We start from the raw sequence: 21,832 nt of genomic DNA, 5'->3' as shown, positions 1-21,832 counted from the left end.
CTCAAGTGCTAGCCCTCTGTTTTTTAAGGCAGAGGTTTGTGTTCTGTATGAAAGAAACAGAAAGGGGAGCAGCTTCCCTTGAGCAAAAAGGAAGTAACGGATTGTGGCTGAAGATCAGCTAACCTCAGCTATTAAAGCGTTGGGGATGTAAGAGAATCATACACAGCTAAAAACTTCTAGAACCTATACAGCAACAAAAATCACCAATGATTTAACACAAATGCAAAAAAAAAAACACACACAAAACAATACCTCTTTTGGTGCCCTCAGCAGACAAACACAGAGCTGCAGCTGCTTGAGTAAAGAGCAGCTCAAAATTAATTTTTCATCTTCTATGAAGCAAAGCCCTGATGTGAACTGGTTGCCCACTGTAAAGACTGAAGAGCTCTGGATTCCCAAGAAAGAAGAGAGATGAAAGCAAGGGAAGGAGACCATTGTGTATTAAAACACAAGTTAAACACCATTTAAAATACATATATGCACACACTACAACCCCACAGCTTCCTCCCTCTCCTACCTTGCTTAATGTGACCGCCTCAGACAAGACAGCATGCTTACCAATATAAAGTTGTTGCTAAAATATCTTTTAGGAATCATGGTATAGGAGAACAGAGATCAAAATCAAGGCAACTAGCTCATGAACCTAAGCATCTGAAAATCCAAACTACACCTGACAAATCATTTATCAGAAGCAACTGGACTGAAAACAATTTTGAAAGTGGCACTGACCTTTACTTTGCCAGCATAGAAATAGAATAGTTTGTCTGTGTCTCTTCTGGTACTTACAATTGCAACTTATTTTCCTTCAATTAATAACAATGGTGTTGTTTTTTTGTTGTTGCTGTTGTTTTTTAATCCAACTGTATTTTTCAGATTAAGTTTAGTTCTGTATTATTCAATTTCCTGGGAATTTGTGAGGCAATTATTCATGACAAATGCTTCCACTACATCAGGAAAAAATGTTGTCAGAAGTTTGCTTTCACCCAGCAAATGATATGACTTGGGAGGACAGCTGTACAGAAAGGTTTAACTGCAGACTGTTCTGAGCTGCACGCCCCAATGAGGAGATGCTCCAGACATCCCACTGCGTTTTCAGAAGAACACGCTCAGTCTGTGGGCCCTCCCTATTATTTTTAGACGTTGTGAATGCACAGTCAGCACTGAGACACATTCCGAGACCAAACCAAGAGTTTATCAATTTTGTGCTGGTGGAAGACATGTTAGACATGCCCTTTAACAGTCTCTGGTATACTGGACATGCTAGAGAAGTGGGGAGAAGTGGTCACAGCACATGTATGCCAGCCAGTAACAGTTTTACAAAGGTCCTTTAGAAAGCAACAGCAGCTAGTTTAAATTGAGCAGAATACCATCTGCACCTGTCGGGATTATGACTAAGGACTAAGAATCCCCTACAAAGTTACTCTGTTTCCTACCTTTTACCCCAGGCATATGAGCTGGCTATATGGGATGAAAAAAATAGCAGCAATTAGGCTCACGCAAGAGCAAACGTAAAATGCCATCCTCGGCAATCCAAGTCCTCCTGAAAACAGTGAGCTATCAGCTCATTCCTGGATTTGAAAAAGCAAGGAAGCCAACCAATTGAATAAAATATACAGGCAATAGTACCTCCTTTTCTGATAAAAATACTCAAACCATTTCAAATTAAAAGCCACATACTGTTTGACTACCAACTGCAATGTGTTCTCCAGCTATTTTCCCAGCAATTACCTTTCGTAAGCCCAGTCTTCCTCAGATAAAACAAGGCTCAGTGCTTTTTTTCCTCTACTCACAGCAACAGATCCAACCATGATCAGCACCATTAAGAGGTCAGATGTCCTTACTCGGAAACCCATACCAAAACCACTGATGATAGATTTCTTAAGAAACCTGTGCAAAATCTGAATGTTCGAACCTTCCACGTGGTTCTTTCCCTAGGCTGTCTCAACATATTCCCTTCAATCTTTATGTTTTATAAAGTAACTTGATTAGAAGTAAGAATAATTTTCTTATATTATATGACTGGCTCAGTGCACGCAGAGACGAACCTACAGCTTCACAACCATCCTATTATTGTTACATCTTGAAACTGCAAAAAAACAAGTCTCTAAGAACACAGAATACACATCATATGAAAGCAATTTATTCTTGCAGAAACGTCCACTTGTCCTCTTGGGATTTTTATTTTAATTAATTGCACAAATAATTAAGGGAACCCCTACCCTCTTTCTTACCAACAAATAAGGGCTCTGACTGACAGGTAGTGGCAAATTAAAAAAAAGTCTGCCAGCTGAAGCAAGCCTCACCCCCTCCAGCTGCCCCTTGGAATACAAGTTGTTGCCCCAGTGACAGATGGCCATATAGCTCGTGGCAATTCAAGAGCAGCTCCAGGTTTCAGCCTAGCATAATTAAGCAAGCCAACTGCAATTCCCCTTTACCTTAATAATGCTGCCCTGAAAGATCAAAGCACCACCACGGCCATATTTTGAGCTGTTCAGTGATCCCCACCTTGAACAGGGATCAGCTGGGACCAGAGGACAAATTACAGCTGAGAACAACAACCCCCACTCCAACCATCTCGTGTTTATCTTGGGACAAGCTGAGCACTAAAATAAGACAGGTACTGAACCAAGAGAAACAGCACAGCTCCTTGACTATGGTACCCGCTACAGGAACCTTAAAGCACCAAGTTCAATTTCGAGCTTTGCCATGGATGCAATTCCATGATCAAGGGAAGCCAACGTAGGGCTATAATGCTACCAGAAAAGACAGTACGGACCTCTTCCCACCAGCTCCCCTACATAACGTCCACTGGTTGGACAGTGGAAGTGTGGGAAAGAAGGAAGGACAGACAGACAAGCATCAAATCCCTTTTGGTGGCCATCTACAATCCGACTGCTTAAATCAACAGCAAGATGGTGCCTACAGACTTCCCTGGTGATTTTGGACAAGTTAGGACTTTTCTTAACACTTTCATTCCCCACTGCTGAAGTCAGAGCACCGGTACTTCACTGTATCAGAGGCGTGTTCCACAGCCACCCTCGTTGCACAACTGAACTCTACGAGCCGCAAGACTGGTACACAAAAAACATCCAAATCAGTAAAACAAAGGGAAATACCTGTACTCAAATTACTCTAGGCCATCACTATAACAGTCATAAAAAACCATGGTGGGATAAGAGACATTTTCCACACACATGCACCACTGAATGCTTGAACAGTAGGGTTTTTTTGTGTGTGTGTGTTTTTTTTTTTTTTTTGTATATGCTGAGAATTGACTTAGGAAAAAAATTCTGCAAGGAGTCAGGAACCTCCTGGACTAGAAATTGCTCCTTAGCCTAACTCCATCTACCACTGTTACTGAAACTACTGAAAGAGGAAACAGCCACTGAATTACTCCTGTTGCTTTAAAGTAAGAAACTGAATATGTATATATGCATGAGTGAGTCTCTTCATACGAGGAAAAAAAACCTAGCTTCTATTTGAATCCCTAAGATCATAACATCTTATATAAACACACCGACCGAAGGAAATTTCGTCTATGTAGGGAGACTTTACCAGCTAGGTTTGGAGAAAAATACTTCAGAATTCTGTCTCCACATATGTGAAAAATATCTGATGGCGGGGGGGGGGAAGAGACATGCCTTGAGAGGACATTTATCACCCATGTGTACTTATAAAAAAGGAACTTTTTTAAAAAAAAAAACTACAAATCCAATGCGAGCAGGATTTTTCAATACTAGCTTCTATGAGCCTGCTATTCTGACCTATACCTCTTTGCCCCCTTCTCAAACCATATTTTAATTTCAGAAGCTACAGGAATTAAACAAATTCTGTAGCCAAAGCTTAAAAATAGTTCATTTTCTGTAATATATTTGGCCACTTCTGCAATAGGACAGAATAGAGGTCGGGGAAGATGACAAAACAAAAACATATATGCCTTTATATCCCAGAAATCTTGAAAAGATAGATAAGCTAACCAGGCTCAAGCAGTCCCCCAGCCACCAGAACATACACACAGTATTTTTATCACTGAAAATAAAACCTTTCTGCCAACAGGGCCCTACACACAAGTACTCAAATCATAGTGAATGTTTAACACAGTACATGCGCAGAATTTTAGTGACTGCAACAGCATCAGAACCTCACGAAGACACCAAAACAGATGACTTTCAGTTTTTTCCTACTATTTAAAACTTGCTCGTTATGCAAGTGGCATCATTCAAGTGACAGGAACAGTTGAAAATTTCTGCCTTCCCCAGCCATTAGAGTACTTCTTCAGTGGACTGTTATCTGCTTGCTAACACCAGTAGGAGAGAGGAATTCTGGAGGTCCTACGTTGCTGGTAAGGAGAATCAACAGGGCAGCAACCAAAGTATATTAAGTATGCAAATCGCTGTGTCCAGCTCACTAAGATGCTCAATGTTTCCAGACATTATTCTTGATTTCACCTGACTGTGTAACACTTCAAAACTTCATATTTAAAAAATACATTGGCAGCTCAGAGCACTCTGATCTTCGCCATTAAGAAGACAAGTAAATGACAAGCTATGCTGCCTGTTGGGATCTGCCCAAGAAGACGGGAATGAATCCACTTTTACAGCAAAAGTGGAGGGCAGGTATTGCTTGGTATACGCTTCAAATAGTTAAAAATTGTGATTTTGACATGTGCAAACCATTTTTAACTGCCACTGTATTAATTAGTTAAAGCAACCCACAGCAAAGTACATGCTCAAATCTTCAGTTTCTTGATAAAGTTTTCTGAAAAACATAGGCAGAAAAATTAATGAAGTGAGCACGAAAATATAAGGTTTAACTTAAACTGAACTAATACACAGTGTCAATATTGAAAATTTCAAATAAATTGAATAACATGTCAAAAATAAAAAGGAAAGGTAATTCCAAACAGATTTTTACAAGTAAGTTCACACTTCCTTTATACATCTCATCTTCACTCTAAGTACAGAAGCTAAGCTAATAGCTATACCAAAGCAAGAAGCCTCCAAAAGACGAAGTATTTCTTTCAACATTAACATATCCAGTATATTTTCTTTTAAAGTTACATACTGAGGTTATTTTGTCTATAACTGAAAATCAGAATTTTACCTCTTCCTCTTCTGCTGCATGTAGAAAAAAACAGGTTTAGCTGAGAAAGCTGTCAGAAAACTTCATTTCCTGCTAACATTAAAAATGAGTTTCACTCAAACTCAGTTGTTCAAAAGTCACTTAGGCAAAATGGGAAAGGCAGCACCATACTGACATGTACCATGACAGCTTTCTCTTCGAACAGGACTTCATTAGATACCCAGTGAACCTAGCCAGGTATGCCCTTTTCGATTATTTAAATCTTGTAATTTAAAGTAAAGTTTGACCATGGCAAATATCCACACTGATGATGGATACACAATCAAATATATCAACGGATTATTGATCACGAGCTGCTGTGACTGAGAAACTTGGCAAGATATGAAGGGGTCTAAACTCACTATTGAAGGTCACCTGAAGTCACTCAGATATTACCTGTTATCACAACCATACCAATAATTCTTCTAATCATCCAGACTACAACAGTAGTCAAAAACATGCATCTCCTGCCTTCTCACTGTTGTTTAGCTAGCCAAACAGCTTCAAAACTTGCACTGAAGGAGGTTCTTTCAGCAGCAACTTGAAGCATATGCCTTAGAGGCTCCATTACCACATACCTTTGCAGAAAGTTAAAAACGGACATAGAGAGGAACCAAACGGATCAGAACAAAATGGTCATTCAGTGATGGAACACTTGCTACTCGTTTTCATATACTACAGCCACCTTAGAGACTTTCAGTCTTGCAGCACCCCAGGTCAGAAAGGATGGAGCTCAGGTTTTCCGTCACCATGGGTGATCTCAACATCGACGCTGCAGTCAATACAGTCAAATAACTGAGCAAGTGACATTTCGGAGTAAACTGGTTTGTTTTGAACAACACGTCTTATCATCTTCAGAAAAAGGTGAAACATCACACCTTGCCAAAGTCTTTAACGTAACAGCCATTTAAAGCTTTGTCCATCCACCTTCAGGATGGCAACAACTCAAGGAAATGGCAGATACATCCATCTGGATGGTTATTACATCTAGTTTAAATTGAAGATACATCAGCTGTTGGAACACCTTTCTTGACTCTTGCTTTCATGATAATCAGGAAAGAGTTATTGAGCCAAAAAGCATCTGTTTTATCCTCAGATCGTACAAAAATGATGAAAATTGGAAGTTTTGCTGTGTTTCTGCAGCATAAAGTTTTTCTTTTTTTAAATCAATTGCAGCCTACTGTAAAGCGATGTTGATAGACCACCTTCACAACTGTTTATTTCTCAGAGAACCACATTAAGTCAGCACCTAGGCCTATGTCTTCAGAAGACTGAATTCCAGGAGTTACACTTTTCCATTCATTTTTCCCAAGTACAAGAAACGTAGGAGCTGTACATTTTACATAGTATTCCCTCAGAAATTCTCATCTGCTAAATAAGAAGAGATGGGAAGGACATTATTTGTCATACAGATGTAGGATCAGTAATGCAGTAATTACCTAACCATATTTGTCTTGGGAAAGAGTGGGAACTGATGTAGGTTCAAGAAGCAGTTCTAAGTTTTTGCTTGGGAGCCCTGGAAATTTAGTCAGGGAGCAAGACAGAGTGGCAATACCTGACTACTGAGAAGTTTTTTGTCCCACGCGCATTTAAGTAGTATTTTATATTTTTAATAATTATTGATGAAGCAGACTGGATAGCTACGTATTTACTGTCACAAACTCAAATTTCATATCACTAAGCACTAAGAAGAAAGTTGATTGTTTTACCTTTCATGTCAATTCAGATCAAACTCAGGTGCCATTTTGTGGTCAATGGGAATCTTTCAGCTAGCCAGGATTTCAGTGAGCTTTGAATCAGAACATCCAAAAAGCATTACTGAAGCATTAGAACGATTGACTTCTTTACGAAGATGCTTGGTAATTGCAAAGTAAAACCTACTTCTTTAAATACGAGAAAGAAGTATACTGAGATACTGTGAAATAACCAACTTACTGTAGTGTTTTATAATGTGCTAATGAAGCTTTCATAAGTTTTGCCAAAGGTAAAACAGACCTGGTAATTATAACATCTGACTGATTCTCTGGGTAGCATCTTTGTAGCAATCATTCCTTCAGCAAGGTATAGTCTCAAAACAGCAATGATAGAGCAAACTATGGCGAAGCCCTCATCTTACTGTTGTACAGATACACTCAAACTAGCTTGGAGACAGAAACTGGATTATTGTTTTAGCCAGGCACTCCAGCAGGTCTAACAATCCACGTGGACAAGGGAGTGCCTTGAAAGAACGTAATGAAAGAGGGTCAAGCTAACTCAAATTACCTTCCATTTGCCACAGGCTAAGAGCACACACATGAACAATTATGGTGCATCAGATACCACAGATCAGCTGACATCTGGTAACCTGTCATCCTGCAATAGCCTGTCTAAACACAAAGATAGCTTGAAATTTAGACAAACTGTAGAGTTAGAGCCCACTCCTGTTCAGAAAGCAGAGACTAAACTCACAAACTTTTGCCTCTAACTGCACACAACAAAAGAAAACCCACAAGTCAGAGCCCTTAAGGCAAGCAGGCTGTTTCCAAACACTACAAACCAGGATTACCAAAAGGAAATAGTTACTGTAACATGACCTATTCATGCTAACCAGCCCCTTGGTATAAAAGCATGCACACAGCATGATGATCATGAGACTGCAAGTTCAGCTCTTCTGTTGATCTGGACAGTGGTTATTCAAAACAAGTACAATAATTCCAAGTACAGTTTTTAATTTTGCCTTGTAATGGCAATTCACAGTAGGACAAAAATAAAAGACCTTTTGCTTCCCAACCTCGTTCCCAGGAATGCTTGTTTTCCCTACGCAGTTTTCAGGAACCAGAGGGAGACTACCCTTCTAGCAGCCTACAGCCAGAGTAATGAATGCGTACTCCTGCCTTCCACCCCCAATATTTTCCAGCCATTCCCCTGTCTCCCAGCCCAACAGCACTGTCTGCTAAGAGGTTTAGCTAATTTTCCAAATCAGTTTTCACTAACAATTGCAAAAACAATCACTAAGTAACAGCCCTAATCCTTACACCTATGAGGTTTGATTAAGTCAGGAAAAACAAAAAGGGGAAAAACTATGTACTTAATCAACACTAGACTGATGCTGACCTGACAGAGCTATAAAATTTAATCAGTTTTTGGAACACAGAATCATTTGCACTGGAAGATAAATACTATTCTTTTGATACTGGAATAAAAACAGCAATAACCAGTATGTATTGGAATGATACAAATATATATTTCTGCTGAATTAACTAAGTAGAATCAAGAAACTGTAACAGCTTGTCATAAACAAATTTAAGAGCTTCAGCAATGACACCTGTAAACAAGAAACACCTATGCACCAGTTAGAGCTCCTACAGCAAACCAGTGCCTGAACTCTCACATTTAAGACACCAGGAGAGACCCAATGAACCTGGCAATGGGGTGGAAACTGCAGGTTTCTGTGACAACAGTAAATTTTATTCATGTTTTATTATACGTGTAACAGCATGTTATCTTAGAACAAAGCCACAGCAGCGTTTGTACAGCTCCTACGTAGTGGACAGGACTATCACCATTCACTGCATAAGGCTACAGTCTCCTACAACACCAAAACTGCTTGACTGATTATCAGCCATGACAGCAAGGGGCAGTCCCACTTCCTCCCCCCCATCCCAGGTACATACCTGACGACCGCATCTCATACACACTGAGCTCTGCAGTTAGCTAGTTCTAAGTGCTTAACCAGCAAGTAACTATTCAGGTGGTGGTTTTGTTTGTTTTTTCTTGATTCTTAGCTTCCATGGTATTCTGGGTCAGGGTTGGCCTAAACCAGAGGAGCGACAACACAAGGCGGGGTATAAAAACATGCTTAGAAGCAGGAATAGTGAGACAACCCCTTCCCCTAGCAGGCAGGCTCTAAAATAACTTAGTTATCTTGTCAAAATGCAGCTAAAGGAAATACCTCAGAGGACTGCATAAGGAGCAGTCCTTAAAAGCCTGCTGAAAGAACTAAATGGTTTACAAGTGGTCATTTGTTGTTTGCCTGCATCCTAGCAGCTTCTATGAACAATAACATTTTAAGAACAGGCAGCAGCGCAACAAGCAAACCTTATGTATTGAGAAGAACCACAATGATTACTATGCAACAGTTACCTTCTTAGAAGCATTCCAAAGTCAGAGATTTTAACCACCTCAAAAGAGTTCATTAAACCTTCTAGTAGGAAGTAAACTTAAAGGTACCCATGCAGTGTCTTCTTTACTTCAGGATTTATATCTAGACCTTGCCTTCCTCTTTTACATCAATCCAAAATGCCTTCTAAAAGTAAAATTTTAATAGGTGTTTTGTAATTTCACTGTATATTTCAGTTTGCTTTCTCCCTCCCCCCCCCAGCTCATTTCATCAAGAAGCAAGACTCAAACTAAAATTCTAGGGATATGTTCACGTACTGAAGTTTAGCGCTACGAAAAATAATAAAAAATACTAAGTATATTTCCCCTCCTTTTCAAGTGCTAAAAAGAAAAGCACCACATAAGCAAGAAATCAGCATTAGTACTTAACAGTCAGAAAACAGAAGAGGATTAACTAATGACAGAAAACAACTGGAAACAAACCTTTCATTTTTTTTAAATTCTTATTAATTCAGTTACATCTTCTTTTCTTTGTTTTTATTAACCACATACTACACAGTTCTGATTTGCTTTTCTTACTTCACATTAAATACGTTTACGATTGTACATTATAAACAGCGTGATTTAGAAATCTTAGAGAAACACACTACCTCCTCTTTATGGCAGATCAAACAGTTCCCAGCCACAAGCTGTAAAAGGAAGTTCAAGCCCTGCCACAGGTGACCCACATTACAATACACCTGGAGCATACTCCCAACACAACTTCCTTTGCAGAAGCAACCTAGAGCAGATGGTGACCAAAGGAGTTGTCTTCGCTGCAGTGGCTGCCCTTGGCCTCCTCAATGATATCGGCGTGCATATGCAAAGTAAGTACGCTTACTGCGCCAAACAGACCCCCACACGCAGCAGTCGCTTTGTATGTACACTGCAAACTGAAGCACTCGCCGGGCACGCCAGATTTACAGTGCTGGTGTGGAAGCTGCTACGTAAACTAAGCTGCAAGTCTGACGTTCCCAGGCAGCTGCTGGGCTGACAATGTGTTCACAGTACTCCAATTCTATGCGTATACACTAAATTCTTCCTATCCAGTGTGCATAACGTCTATTATGTGTAATGCCCTGCACACCTGCAATAAGCCTGACACGTGCTGGACACCTTTGGTCCACTCCATAACTGCGATGCTCCCAGGTAGCACTAGAGCAGGAAGGGGGCAGAGCGTAACGCTCCCACAAAGCAGGAAGGTATTAAATAGACCAGTGTAGGAGACTGCATTTGCCCAACGTAAACCATTCAGCTCAAGGTTTTTGGAACACAGAAATAAAATTTGAAAAGACTTGCTAGTTCTCAGAAACTAACGTATGTTAATATTCTTATGAATTATGAAAAATACACCAAAACTATGAGCCAATCAGCATTATTACCAAGACCAAATATACTCTGTTTTGATCTTTGCAAACGAGATACGTAATCTTTAGCAAAAATTTGGCTCTTGTCCTACATGACAGACAATAGTACAAGTAAACAAGTACACCTCTTTTGTACTCCTGATGCAAAATCAGGATTTGAGAAGAAGTAGTACTTGCAAAACCAAGTTCATAAAATCTGATTTTTTAACTGTAAGGCAGACTTTAGAAACTTTTTGCTGCAAGAACAACGACTACGCATCTGTATGTAAACATTTTTTCACAGCCTAGAACTCTGTTTTAAGGAATATGGAAAAACCTGTATTAGATTTCTTTCCACCTGGAGCAATTGATGCCCGACTTCTTGACTTCTTGCCATAAGGGATGATCCTACAAAAACTGAAACCAATTTAGCTATTTTGTTGCAAGGCTGGGCATCTGCTTCAGAATAAGAGTCATTTAATTCAGTCACTGTTACAGGCCAGCACACACCAACGTAGCCCTTTTGGTGGATACGTTAAAAAATAAAAAATAATCTCGCACACGCTTACACACATGCACTTGAAACAGGGCCAAATCAAGACTCCTTAACTTTCCCAAGATATTTATCTTAACATTACAAAATTCAAGCTGTGTGAGCAAGAGATCTACTGGAGCTTAGTTTCTACATGTTTGTGTCTTGCACAGCCTAACCTACTCTTCCTCTCAGTACTTCACGCGCTCGTGTCCCCTATACAGACAAATGACTAATTCAATTACCTTGTGTGCTGACAGGCCAGCTGGCTGTTGCTTCTTGGCATGGGTAGAGAGGATAAGTTACAACTGTCTTTCCCTCATTGTCTTCTTTCTCTGCCCATTCAACTATTTCCACAAAACTTAAGAACTTCACACCCCTTTGTCAAATCTGGTTGAAATGAGCTAACAAATTCAGAAGTTGCAGAGTGACAGACAGACAGAATGTATGGGTATGAAAGTCTTGTTTTGTTTGGAAAACAGAACAAGGAGGAGAAAAATGAGCAAGCTTGCCAGGTAGGTATACAAGCTGTATTCCATATGCCCCAACTGCAGAAGTATCGACCCAGCTTAACCCAATCTAAACTGGAGCTGCCACCGTCCCACCACACCCACAGGCATTCAGTGTTATCCCTCCCCTTGGCACTCAAGCCAAAAATACACCTGGGAAAGAAAAAGAAAAAAAAGGAGTTCGTTTTTGGCACAGCCAGCTCTGAGCCAGCTCACTACCTTGTCACGTGAATACCAAAACCATATAAAAGAGGCGAGCAGGATCACGGCAACCCCACCAGCTGTGATGGTGCTATACATGTGGTGCTTAACAACATGCAAGGTCCAATCCTGAAAACACTTAATACTGGACATAAAGCTCAGAACCTCATAAATACCATATTCAGTGATGTGCTGACATCACGAAGAAGCACATAGGCACTAATGCATTTATATTACTCTGAGAGGAGTAGAAACAAGAAAAAAATAAAACTATCATACATGATAGCTTTGAGGTTAAGTTTAGCTGCATTCTGACTTTTTTTTTGAAGTGTCTAACCTTGTTTTCTTCCTAAAACTGTAGCCAAACAGAAAATAGGTAAATAAATAAAAAGCACTATAAGCAAACATAGGAATATTTTAAACACAGACGTCACCCAGTCTGAATTTCCTTCTGGACAGACCATTGTCCTAAATAAAATGAAAGGACCCATCCATTCTGTATCCTTCATGCAGAATTCCAAAACCACAGAATAAACCACTGGCAACGCCACCGGTGACTGTGGAAAGATCAGGAGGGAGAAGGTAAAACAGAAGTAGCATAGTGTAGCCAGAGTGGCTAATTTAGATGGAGGGAGGTGTGAACAGCAGAACATAAGGCAAAACATCTTGGGAACTATATTCTGATGACATCTTATCTTGGCTGTACAACCCAGTAAGTTGGGGGGGGGGGGGGGGGTGGATTTTTATCTGCATGCATTTATGATCTCCCTTCCCCAGAGTAATCAGAATAAAGGTACACAATCATTATTTATCAATCTATAATATAGATAGCACCATTATATGCTCATTAGATCTATTCATACTACATGTATAAAATACATTAAGAATAATCTCATATTATACAACACAGCTCTATATGATTTTTAAACCTTTACAAGGAACCTTTGACAGAGGATTTCTTTACTTTTTTTTCTCGCAATGTATTAATAAAAGGAGTCATAACTCTAGATTTTTACACAATAGTGAAATTTTAACAGCTGTTGCACAGATGCAAAACACTGTGTACCTATGCACCATTAAATAATAAATAAAGTTCAGGATCTAGCACTCATTTTACTAAGCAATCTACCTTAATGATATGAAACAACAAGAAGTTCCAAAGATTAACTATATGCTACATTGTATACTCTGTTCTACAGTATTTGTAAGATCCTCCTTACTGTGATGTGAAGGACGAGCAGAATTAATTTTAACAAAAAATAATTTTAATTTAATCACAGGCACACTCACATTATCTAATAATAATTTTTAAACAAATTTAAATCTGATTTTAATAGAAACCCTCGGCTAATAACTTGCACTGCTTCTTTTATACAGACTTTTTTAAGACGACCTACATTGCTTGGGAATAAAGGTGAAAAAAGACAGCACTGACTTGTGTGGTATAGTTTAACCCTTTTATATTGACTTCTCATTTGGTAGCATTCTTCCTCATCCTCTCCAGTAACAGCCATGCACAAAGCCATCAAAGTCACAGGTAAAAGTGGCATTAGCTTCCAGAGATACTGAATCTGACCACACAAGTTCTGAGATGGGAATAGGAACTGCGCTAGGGGTACCCTAAACGTAAATATGAAATTAATACAAAAGCCCCTAACGCTAATAATGCATTTTTCAGCAAGCCAGACCTTAGCGCAACTGACCTTCAAAAATGGAAGGAAAAAGCTAGCAGTGACCCATATAGAACAGTAGTTTCAGCAAACAGTTACCACCATTGAGTGGTAAACAGCAGTAACAATGTAAGAAAATAAATAAAAATAAAATAAAAAGGTTAACCTAGAGTTCCACAAAATATCAGAGCAATGCAAATAGATTGGAGTCTCATATTTTAACAGAAAAAGTTTCTGCCTGGATCTTTAGCAAATTAGTAACATGTGAATGGTTTGAGACAGGCAGTAAAAAAAATGGTTTGAGACAGGCAGTAAAACTGAATAATCACAGCATTTAATTTATAAGCACACCTTCCTGGATGCCTCTTAGAGACTGTAGTTTCATCTGTTTAAAATATGAAGAAAACTCAGGGGTTGAAAAAAATTCTGTATTGTGCATACGGAACGTCAATGACGAAAATTCTCAGTGCATATCATTGAGAGGAGGAAGTACTTTTTTTTTTTTTTAATGTCAGTTTACCAGTGAAGTCATTTTAATTATATAATTACTGAAGATTTGGGAAGATTTACACAAGCCCCATAATTGGGCATAAGACATCACATCCTCTGGTATATACACAGCAAGCTGGTCCGGGTAACATTCTTTGCTCTGACCAATGTGTGCGAGGGGGGGCGGGGGAAGGAAGGGGAGGGAGGGGAGAGGGGAGGAATGGAGAATTAAAAATACTTCCTCAGATTAAATTTTATTTACTTCGTTTGATTAAAACGCTTCGATTGCCACAAACACGCTGGAATATTTATTGTGACGCATCTCCATAGTTAGAATACCTCGCTCTTGATGTGATATCCTGGATACTCAAACAAAAGACATTCAGCTGACAATGAAGGCTTTTTTTTTAATTTTAAAAAGACATTTGTACGTCTAAAACTGCACCACGGATCAGTCTCCTTTATCATGCCGGAGTTGTGACAGCCAACGCATGAAAAATTAAAATCCAATCCACCAGATAAGACATGCAAAATGTCTCCTCCAATCCCACCCCCATCTCGCCCTTAAAAAAAAAAATAAAAAAATAATAAAATAAAAAATCCGCAAATGCACGGAGCACACGGGCACCCCCGAGGACCCGTTCCTGCGGTAGCAGCCCCGGGCCTGAGGGACCACCGTCCCCGGGTCGTCGTCGTCGCCCCCCCTCAGAGCCCGGCGATCCCGCTCCGGCCTCCATTAGGGCCGGGATCCCCCCTCGGCGATCCCTCTCCTCTCCTCCCATCCCCTCAGACAATGGTGGTGCTTCCCTGCCTGCGCTCCGATTGTCAACATTTCCAGGCCAGGCCCCGGCCCCGCCGGCCTCGGGGCTCCAGGCGCCAGGGCCCGAGGCCGGGGGCGGCGGGGGCGGCGCGGCGGAGGGAGGTCACCAAATGGCCGCCCGGCCCCCGCCGCCGCGGCCCGCGCCCCCCCCCCGTAACCGAAGCCCGGGCGCCCAACTGCGCAGCAAGCCCTGCGCGGCCGGGCGAGGCGAGGCGAGGCGGGCTGCGGAGGGCCGCGGGGCTCCGGGCCGCCGCCCCCGGGCCGCGTTTGGCTGGGGGTGCCCGGCGCCGTTCCCCCCTATCCCCCCCCCCCGGTACACACACACACACACACACACGCACCCCGCAGCCCCCCGGGGTGGGCTCGCGTCACCCCGGCCGGGGCTGAGCGGCGAGCCCCGCTCTGTCGGCCCGGCCCGCCGGGGCTCCCCGGGGGACGCGGCGCGGGGGCAGCTCGCCCCGTTCCGCCCCGGGGGGCCGGCGGCGGTCGCCCCCCACCCTCCCCGGCGGGCGTGGGAGCGCGGCCGGGGCTGAGGGCCGGGGCCGAGCCCCCGCCTCCCTCCCTCCTTCTCTCCCTCCCTCCCGCTCGGCGGCAGGGCCCGCAGCCCCGAGCCGGGGCAGAGCCCGAGCCAAACAAAGCGCGGCCTGAGCGGGAGCCCCGGGTGCCGCCGCCTGGGCTTTTCCTGCCGCTGCCCGGCCGGGCCCGGCGCCGCGCAGGCCCCCGCTCGGCTCGGCGGCGCCTTCCTTACCCCGATCCCCGGCGGCGGCGGCGTTGTTCCTCTCCTGCTGCTGCTGCTGCTGCTGCTGCTGCACCGGGCGCGGCCTGGACACTCGCCTGGGTCTCCTGTTGGCGGCTCGGACCGAGTTCATTTGCCGGCTTCGTGTGGGTGGCGGCAGGGGAGGGGGGGGGGGTCCTCCGGCAACCGGCGCCTGCTCGCGGGGGAAGGAGGGAGCCCCGGGGCGGCCGCCTCGCCGCAGCGGGCGCAGGAAGGAGGGGGCTCCGGGTGCGGGTCCCGCTGCCGCCGCCGCCGCCTCCTCCCCGGCTGTGCTCGAGAGGCGGAGGAGCCGCTGGGTCTCCCGAGCGCTGGCTGCGGGGGACGATGGCTCGGCGGCCCCCCCGAGAAGCGCTCTCTTAAAGGAGCCCCCGGCCCGGCCCGGCTCAAGCCCGTCGCTGCTCCGTGGCAGGAGGAGCCATTGACACTGCCGGAGACACACACTCGCGGGGAGGCAGCCGCTGGCGGCCGCGCTCCGCCAATCGCCGCCTCCCACACAGCGGGCCGGCGGCGGGGCGGCCAATCGGCGCGCCGCTTCTATGGGGCGCGGGGCAGGGAGGGGCGGGCGGGCGGGCGGGCGAGCGGCGCGGCGCGGGGTGGGGTGGCGGAGCCCGATATAAGGGCGGCGGGCGGGGAGGGGGGGCGGCGAGGCTGCGCGGCGCGGCGCTGCGTGGGCCGACATGGCGGGCACCGGGATGGCGGCAGGGACGGGGGCCTGCGCCCGCAGCGCCGTGCTGACAGGGCTGGGGGCCTCCTTACAGCGAGCTCCCCGCTGGGAGAGGACGCATGGAGGGCCCCGGGGGCCCTCAGCCGTGTGTAAAAGGGGAAGGAGGCAGGCGGGCGGGCGGCCGCCGCCTGGAGTGCCTTGTGTGTGCGCTGTGCCTTGGTAACCTGCTGCTGCTGCTGGGTGTGGGCTCGGGCCCCGGCCGGGGTGGGTGGCTTCTGGCTTCCACGTACAGACTGCTCGTTTCCTGGCTCGTTGTTAACAACTCTTTCGTTCGGGGGATGTGCGTATTTCTCAGTGTAAACGCTCTTTCTAATATAATAATAGGGTGTTTATTTTGGGCTGACGCTGTGTGAAGCTTCTCCTTTATTATATTGGTGCTCACCTGGTGGCCTGGGATCTGTAAAAAAAAAAAAAAAACCTACCTATCCTACCTATGTTTTTTACTTTTCAGACTTCATCTAATCCAATGGCAAAATCCAAGCAGTGAGGATCTTCTCTGCGTAGTCTTCTAGCCTTGCAAAGGTTGGTTTGTGCATGGTCCTGCTTAATCTAAGCGCCTGGAAGCCTCTGTGGAAACAGGACCTGGTGTGTTATCTGGCATGAAATGTAAACAAAGGGTTGTAATTAAAAGCGCATTAGGCAGAAGATGGTTTGAAGCAGACATGAAGATATAATGGAACCTGAAGAAGTGAATGCTCTATTAAACAAAAAATGAAGACTGGAAAATGTTTATATTTATGCTTTTCAAGTAAAAGACAGTGAAATCTTGCCTTTAAGTTCATACCAGTTCAGAAACCAAGCCTGAGTGTGTATATATGTACATGTGTAAATACATACAAAAATAAAGAAATCTTGTAGTAGTAACTGTTAAGGAGTATTTCTTTGACTTGGTATTTTGTTGCCTTGAAGAATGGTAGAAGAAACTGAAGAATTGTTTTCCACGCCTGAAAAAGTAATTCTTGCTACTGTCTCTTAAAGGGAGGGGAAATAATAAAGGTTAGTGCTCATGAAGAGAACTTTACAGGAAAAGAGAACAGTTGTCACTACTTGAGGCAAGTTTCTGTCATAACAATTACCAGGCTAGAATATAAGCTTTTGTTAGAATGTACATACAAAATACATTTATTTTCAGATAACAGCAGTGTGAAACTGCTTTAACTTTCAAGTGGAAGGGGTGATCCATAGTAAAGAACTGTCTAACAGTGACAAAATTGAGGGATTTCATATCACTTGAAAACCTATGGTCTTTAAAATACAGCCTATTAATGATCTAACTATACAAACTATTTTTTATATATGCTACTAATAAATAAATAACTTTATACAAATATAAAAGTTTATTTCTGTTAATTTTTTCTGGTTGTTCTGTCTTCACCAAGATCCACCAAATGAATCCTTAGTGACTCCAACTTGCCTGTGGTTGTGCAATATAGTATAACCTGATTTTCTAGTACTCTGTCCAAATTTTTGAAAATACGTTCAAGGGTCAAGATGGATGACGAGCTAATTTTTACCTAAAACATAAAATAATCTAATGTTCTGATGCTAGAATAAAACTTTGAAACCTTTAACCGGAGCAGACTTTTGACTTCAAGTCACTTCAAATCTTGACTTGAACTACTTTGAAACCCAATGATTTCTTGGCATAAAAACAGTTTTTGTAATTGTCTTACGTGGTAATCTGTGTTAAAGATGTAATGGTGGGAGTCTAGCAAAATATACTGTAAATGGAGAAAAATATTGTGACTACTTGTAAGCAGTTCCAATATGTATTCTTACTGATTTAGTCAAGAGGGATTGAGGGCAATCTCTAGAAAGCTATGCAAAAGTTTGAAAAATGTTCTGAGTTGATGTAGAAAGAACCTCATATGCTGAGTAAGACAACCTGTATAAAGCTACTAAATAAATTACTGGTGCAAAAAGTGATATTATGGGCGCTTTCATTTGTCTTACAAGGCATGAAGTATCAAAATAGTTGCACTAATCTTCTAGTGCTCATGGCTACACATTAGGAAGCCTGAAAATTCTTCACACCAGTTTTTACTAGTATTCCTTTTTTTTCCTCATAACAAAATTATTCTGTCTGTGATGGCTGGGAGTTGATTATCATAATTTCAGTTTTGTAAGTCCTTAAATTCTTACACATACCCATCCCAAGCATTTGTTATTGCTGTGTAGTGTCTGAGAGGAGAAACACCCTTCTGTGATGCAAATGGCGCTGAAGTCCAAAGTAATATTAAGGCTATGTTGTACTGACTACTGTGGAGATAAATTAAGCCATCCTGTATGATGTGTTAATAAAAGCTTTTCTGAATGTGGGTGCAATTTATAGTGGCAAGTTAATGTTGCCTTTGTCAACACGGCTTTTCTTTATTTAAATTGGAAAGAGAGGGAACAGAATGTGGAACTAAACCATAATGTGATTTATATTGTAGATAATTATGCAAAGAAAATGCTTGTCAGACGGGTTCTTTGCCACCAACCACCTTTTGGTGACCTGTGAACAGCAGGGCACAAGACCTGGTAAAGAGTTTACTTGGGCCACTTTCGGCATAAGCAGTTTGGGCAGAGTTGTTGTGTGCTAGTTCATTTCAAATGTAGATGTATTGAAGCATTAAAGATATTTAGTTCTCTGTATGTACAGGAAGAGTTGGCTGCTGCTTTGAAGAAATCAACTTCCTTTCTGAATGCAGAAAGGGATGCCATGGAGTGCTTAGTGATGACAGTAACACGTTAATTATGTGTTAACAGTGAGTAGTTAGAACTGCTTAGCTAATGAGACTACTTCATAGAGAGAAGTAGTGCAGGCAGTAGTAGTGAAGGAAATACTGATAATGAGTTTCCTATTTATTTGTGAGGGTAACCTGCAGAGAGATGAGCAACTCTGGTTCAGATGACTTCTGAAGTGAAGACCGTTACAAACAACTTGAAGATCTGTTCTAGTAAAGGGATAGTACAGCTAAGCATTTCTTTTCTAAAATCTCAGAATGAAGAATAGACAAGATGGTGGGGTCAGAGAATAAGCTGGGTTTACAAATGGATGTGGGCCAGTGTAAACTGTTCAATCAGGATGATTCAGGCCAGGGTGATCTGCTGGAATCCCCACTATTTTATTCCCCTTAATGTGCCCGTTCAGTAGCATCCTGAAAGGCCTTGCTTCAGAGACTGCTGAAAATGCTTTGAATGTGAGACTTTGAATGTTGTAAGACGTTGTGATCCTTACATATCCTGAGGATGTGAGTATTGCTTCAACAGTTGATCAAAACAAGTCTAGAATAAAAGATTTCAATAGATGGTGGTCTGTGGATTGCTTCTAAGGGGTTTACGGATAAGTAAGAACAGACTTTAAATTGTATACAAAGGCTTAAATCTATTTACAAATTGTTCAGAATCAGTAAATTGAAAAATAATAAATTGTTGGTTTGCAATTAAGTGGAACACAGTATTTTCACTGGTCATTGCTTCCTAATATTTGAGAGAACGAGAAATATTGAGACCGCTGTTGCAGCTTGTTACACAAAGCCTACCACAGAGCCTTCTGCTACATACAGCTCCTAGATTTGAACAAGAAATACAAGTCAGTTTTCTGTTGCACTTTTTAATCAGTTCAGAGGGCTTTGCAAAAGAGCCACATATCTATCCCTCTCCTTACAGATGAAAGTGAGGCACAAAGGGTTGAAATGACTTGCCCGAGAGCATTCACAGGCTATTAACAGGGCCAGGAATAGAACCTGGTGCACAGGAGTCTTTATCTAAGGCTTTCTCTACAGTGTCACATTTCTGCTTTCAGGAGCAGAAGACTTCTGCTCCTATTATTTCTATCTTATAAGCCATTAATATATCCCTGGCCTAAAAATACTACATTGAAGATTTTGGACTGACCCACTGGCAACTACTGACTTTAAACCTGGAGGGTCGTTTCTCATAAGCTTGGAAGATCTGAGCATTTCAAAAATACTGGGATCTAGAACTGGTTGAACCTGCTTACTGTGCAGCTGAAAGTATTAATGCCATTTTGCTGCAGTTGCTCTGACCCCTGCGTCAGCTAAGTCTTCCACGTGTTACAGCAAATGATTCTTAGAAGTCCCTGCTGTTTACCTGGAATCCACGTCTCCAGAAATCTAGCTTTATTTTAGCTCACCTTAGTGGCTTGCATCGTAGATGAATGTGACTGGGATGTGGTCTGTTGCTGTACCAACGTGGTTTCTGCAGAATGAGTAAAGACCTTGGGAAAAGAAAAAAATATATTGTTTCCTATAAGCACTTGGGTCTTGGGACTTGGTTATTTAACATCCTAATTTTGATTCTGCCCTACCAAAATGTTTTTGGAAACCTGAACACTGCTTCAGTTTTCGTATATATATATATATATTTTTTTTTAAAGGTAACTGCTAAGTCCTGTAGGAATTTTTTAAAGCATCAGCACAGCACTCTGTGGTAATGTTTCAAAACCACGTATGCATATACACATCACCTGCTTCAGGATTTTCTTGGGTGTATTTTCAGGGGAGGGAGAGTAAATACGAGTGATATCAACTGATGGGAAAAGCACCCAGTTTTGTACAGTTGCCCCATGAGCAAGGAGGGAGGTGGTATGCAGTTCCCGTGGGCCACCTTCACCCAACAGCTAGAGCAGAGCTCTGGGTGCTGGCCTCGGACAGGGCTGTCACACTGGGACTAACCCAATCGCCCTTGACAGCCATAAGCAGGCTTGTAGCAGGGCTTAGGAACGTGCTCACTTGTGCAGCTTTCTGCTCTGTGCAGGGAACGTGTGGGAAACTGCTGCCTTTGTTTCAGTACGGTTTTGAGAAAGCGTGTTCAATCCCAGCTATAAATTAGGAGCACAACACGTCTCAAAGCGAAAGGAGCAAGAGCCTGTGTTAGACATGAAGTCTGAATGACAATTTTAAGGTAGCGTTACGGCAGAGATTTCACTGTACAGACCAACCTAATGTCAATAATAAGAGTTTATGCTGAGGAGGTGGAGTGGATGAAATCCACTGCATATGATGGTATAAAATTTTGGTTCTCTGGATTGCACTGAATTTATCTATTTCAGATAGTCTGAACTGATAAAAAGCTGCTGTGCTAAAATTAATTTAAAATCCAATGGATGTAAACCATGTAATTTTAAGGGTGACCTGTCAAAATAGCATGATTCTTCCAAATTATTTGACTAGATATTTAATATTGAGATAATGTTTTGACTCAGCAGTCAACATCCATTCAGGGTTTGCTTTTCACTATCCCTTTTCAAACATATCTGTACAGGGATTTTTAAGTGTGGGCTACACCTTATACCTGTAGTTTCTTTCAAGTCTGTGGCTTAGATTTGAGAATTATCACTAGATTTTTTTGTTAGTTTCTAGTTTCAAATTTGCCTTGCGCTCAGTTCCTATTTCTTGGAGTCTACTTTTGTTCTGCTCATTGCACCAGTAACACATCCGTATGACAAGTTGTGTCTGTAGGGTTGGGCTTTTCTGCCCCCAGATACTGCAGGTATGTCTG

At 42.5% G+C, this 21,832-nt stretch overlaps 1 protein-coding gene and 1 long non-coding RNA gene across 5 annotated transcripts in view; one reads left to right on the top strand and one right to left on the bottom strand.

Moving 5' to 3' along the window:
- The window catches only part of FBXO11 (F-box protein 11), a 73,839-nt gene extending 57,727 nt beyond the window's left edge, over positions 1-16,112 (bottom strand). The window contains exon 1 of one of the 3 annotated variants that reach the window (XM_080587601.1): positions 15,574-16,112. In XM_080587601.1, coding sequence (XP_080443727.1) covers positions 15,574-15,694 — 121 coding nt within the window. In that variant the 5' untranslated portion in view covers positions 15,695-16,112. Of the gene's footprint in view, positions 1-9,702; positions 9,837-15,573 lie in introns of those variants that run through there. The other 2 variants (XM_080587600.1, XM_080587602.1) reach the window with 2 other exon arrangements.
- Positions 16,113-16,277: 165 nt separating this feature from the next.
- On the top strand, positions 16,278-17,184 carry LOC308193221. Of its 2 annotated transcripts, none has more exons than XR_013949471.1 (2): positions 16,278-16,483; positions 16,776-17,184. It is a non-coding gene; the product is annotated as an uncharacterized lncRNA (long non-coding RNA). The 2 variants fall into 2 exon arrangements; XR_013949472.1 differs by having other exon boundaries at positions 16,278-16,604.
- The last annotated feature ends 4,648 nt before the right edge of the window (positions 17,185-21,832 follow it).

This window comes from Anser brachyrhynchus (genome assembly GCF_964034855.1).
Source record: "Anser brachyrhynchus genome assembly, chromosome: 3".
Classification (NCBI taxonomy): Eukaryota; Metazoa; Chordata; class Aves; order Anseriformes; family Anatidae; genus Anser; species Anser brachyrhynchus.
This window is presented reverse-complemented; position numbering and strand designations above follow the sequence as displayed.